At 39.7% G+C, this 3,819-nt stretch overlaps 1 protein-coding gene across 1 annotated transcript in view; it reads right to left on the bottom strand.

Moving 5' to 3' along the window:
- LOC109834910 overlaps positions 1–3,819 on the bottom strand; it is an 8,833-nt gene that overhangs the window by 3,417 nt on the left and 1,597 nt on the right. The window contains 1 exon segment of the mRNA XM_020402925.1: positions 2,664–2,823. Within this exon segment, the coding sequence (XP_020258514.1) occupies positions 2,664–2,823 (160 nt within the window).

Below are 3,819 nucleotides of genomic sequence, written 5' to 3'. Positions count from 1 at the left end.
CGTGCACTCGCTACACTATTACTATTAGTACCAACGGTGATTCTGATTCTGTCTCTGCTGTAACTAGCTAATAGGGAAATTTTTTGTTCCATGCCCAGCTTTACAGATAGAGCTTGTGGAACTGAAGAGCAGTAGAGATTTCGTGCACTCGCTACACTATTACTATTAGTACCAACGGTGATTCTGATTCTGTCTCTGCTGTAACTAGCTAATAGGGAAATTTTTTGTTCCATGCCCAGCTTTACAGATAGAGCTTGTGGAACTGAAGAGCAGTAGAGATTTATGGCAGTTAAACTCCCTGTGCTACACTATAGCATTCAAACCCTTACTTCCTCACTGTTCGCTTCATGTTCGTCAAAAATCTCGCTGGTATAGCAAACCATACGACAAAGGGTTCTAAGAGGTGAGATCTATATGCCATTAATCCTTTTTTCTGGGCATATACTAAATACAATTGTTATCTCATACTTATTTTCCCTTGTTGAAGTTATAATTGTCTAGTACTTAATGAAATATATATTTGATTATTTAGGGGAGTACCCTTCGGTGCTTTTGCTGTGATTTGTACAAAAGAAATGGATGCCATACAAAATGGTTTAATTCTGGAATCTGCTGCTGCTGCTGCTGAGGTCAGGTTTAATTTTTTTTTGGTTTCCATGGTCAAATTCCACAAAATCCAACCACCACCGTTTCCGCGAACCGAGGGAGGGGTATCAAAACTAGTTGCCTGTGGGGGACAAATTTTATGAAGTATTAGATTAATTTTATGAATGAATTGACCTCATGTAGTTTAGTTCAATATCACTTAAATAATCTAAAAGTAAGTAATATTTGACTATATTAAAATGGGTAAATTATGCTAACCCCGCCTCTTAATAAGTTTCCGCATTGTGTAGATAACCTTAAAATAAAAACCAAAAAAACAACACTAAAAGGCATTTTCAAAGTTGTTGGGGGTTTAGTGTGACTTACCCAAAATACATTGGGGATTTTGTGCAAAAGTAATTGGGCGTTTAGTGTGGCTTTTAAACTTGTTGGGGTTTATTGCAAAACCTTGGAAGTTCTTGAGGGTTTAGTTTAATTTATCCGTATTAAAATTGTCTATGTTCATTAGCTCCTTTCCAAATCCTTCTTGAATATGACATCATGATGATCTCGGAAATTTTTCGGGAGAAAGCCTTCCTGCTCATTTACAGCCGGTTGGCGTGGGTCTTCCGTTTTGCTAATGAATCTTCATTACCAAGCATATATATGAGGTTTAGTAAAAATTTTTTGATCTCTTTTGGATAACAGTGAAAACTCCCACTTCTTTTGGGAGAGACTCCCTCTCATCAGATTGGCTGGAGGATTGAAATTGTGATCTCATCACATGTAAATACCTTCATCAACCAACTTCAAATGCTCTCTTTTCAGTCTTGTCCTTTTTTTTCACACTTTTTTCATTAAAAAAATTTATGAATCTTATTAGCTACTATTATTTCTCTCAAAATTACGTTGTTTTTACTTTTGGATTTCCGAAGAGTAATTTCGTGGACTAAAAAGATAAATAAACTCGCAATTTGTAGAAAATAATTTTATATTGTCAAGAATATCTTTCCTTATTCCAAGTAGGACGCACGCCTCACTAATAACAAAATCATATAGAGTTTGCACAATTTCTTTGTTCAAATAACGTTGGTCCGTATTGAAAACACAAGCCCCTTAACAAAACTGCATATATACAATAAATTTATTTGAAAGTTGACTTCCTGCAATAAATGCTTCATGCAAAATTCTTATGGTTACTATTGTAGCAAAACAAACATACCCTTAGATTAGCCAAAGCGCACTTGGATATTATGCAAGCTCCTTTGTTGGTTGCTTATTTTGTCCTTTGAAGGTAAACACTATAAACTTAGAGAAACGCATTGTTTTATTAAATATATTCCTTAAAAAAGCAATTTAATTTTATTATTATTCCCGAGCATAATTCATTACACTGGTCGTAGTCACTCGACTCACTCCCAAATAATCGAATGCTCATATGGTAAGACATTGGTGTGTGCCTCAAAAGGGACCCACAGGTGCTAACTTTTATTATTTATTTATTGGACAAATTTTTAAAATCAACCTTTTAGCCATTTTAAATAGCAAAATCGACCCTATATGAAATTATTCAGCAAAACCGACCATTTTCTTCTGAAAATGGTCGGTTTTGCTGTTGGAGAATTTTTACGAAATACACGGGACTGCTAGTCTCGTGTATTTCGCCCCAGCTTTGAATTGCACGGGACTATCAGTCCCGTGTTTTTTTTGAGCAGAGAGAGCTCCTTCATTATCACCGCAGTCTCTCTCTTCATCTCTTCTCCATCTCTCCCTTCACCAGCTCCTCTCAGTTCTCTCTCTCCCCGATTTCCGACCCGAGCTCTGCTGCAAGCCCAAGCCCCATGTCGCCACCTCCCAAGCCCGACGCCAAGCTCCCCCTTCATCTCCCCCACCCGCCGCCTGCAATAGCGAGCTCCTCCCTCGACTCTGAGCTCCGACCCAACTCCACTCGCCATCAGCACCTCGCCGCTCGCCCTCAGCCCGAGCTTCGCCTCGAGCTCCTCCTCTCCAGACCCATCACCGCCTTCCACCACCGCCACCAGCCCCACTCGTCTTCTCTCCGACCTCCACCCGCTCACGCCACCAGCTCAACCACAGCGCCGCCGATCTTCCCCCAGCTTTCCCCCTGAACTCTCCGCTGCTCAACCCCCTCCTCCTCGAGCTCCGCCTCCAGCCTGCTCGCCTCAGCCACCCCTCGAGCTGGGTTGAAATTGCTTGGAGAGAGAGAACTGAGAGGAGCTGGTGAAGGGAGAGATGAAGAGAGAGACTGCAGTGATAATAGAGGAGAGAGAGATGAAGGGAGGGGAGAGAACGAATGTGACGGGGAGAAGGAGCTCTCTCTGCTCAAAAAAACACGGGACTGCTAGTCCCGTGCAATTCAAAGCTGAGGCGAAATACACGGGACTAGCAGTCCCGTGTATTTCGTAAAAATTCTCCAACAGCAAAACCGATCCTTTTCAGAAGAAAATGGTCGGTTTTGCTGAATAATTTCATATAGGGTCGATTTTGCTATTTAAAATTGCAAAAAGGTTGATTTTAAAAATTTGTCCTTATTTATTTATTTATTTTGTAAATATTTGAACGAAGTGACGCTTACGCTCTCGCAGTCTTAAATTTGTCCCTAAAAATAAGTCTCATATGTTAAGCCTTTTCGAAAGTCATTTGTCACTTGGTTACGTATTGTCTGAGGATTGATAAATTATTCAGTTAAGTAGTTGGTAGCCATCACAGATTTGACCAAATGCTTGCATTTGTCTAAACAACGAGCCGTGCCAAAATTGACATATGTAGCACGAGATTAGTTGATAATGAGCGTGGCTCAATGAGAAGGAGCGGCAATAGTTTTCAATTAATGAACGTCCCACGTTTAAGAATCGATCGCTAATGTTTTTCTTTTCAAACAGTTCAAGAATTAGCAAGTCTTTGTCATTCACACTGTTAACAATTGACTTTGAACATTTAAATCTTGAAAAGGTCTGTAAAAAGAAGGTGAGAAGTACTTGTACATTTGGATGCAGTGTCAAAAAATAATGAAACTTTAAAGTTGCTAACTGTAGAGATTGTTTGATTTGCTATAACTGATGGTTTACGACTCATAACTACAGTGTGTGCAACTAAAATATTTTGGATTGGGTGAAACCATTTGTTTCACTGCAACGCAAAAAACACCCTAGTTGCAATTGATGAGCTGCAACTCTTTTGAGCTGTAAATGAGGTTCTTTTGGCAAGTTTCGG

Source organism: Asparagus officinalis, chromosome 3, assembly GCF_001876935.1.
Source record: "Asparagus officinalis chromosome 3, Aspof.V1, whole genome shotgun sequence".
NCBI lineage: Eukaryota > Viridiplantae > Streptophyta > Magnoliopsida > Asparagales > Asparagaceae > Asparagus > Asparagus officinalis.
The sequence above is the reverse complement of the archived record's forward strand: the minus strand, read 5'-3'. Positions and strand labels throughout refer to the sequence as shown.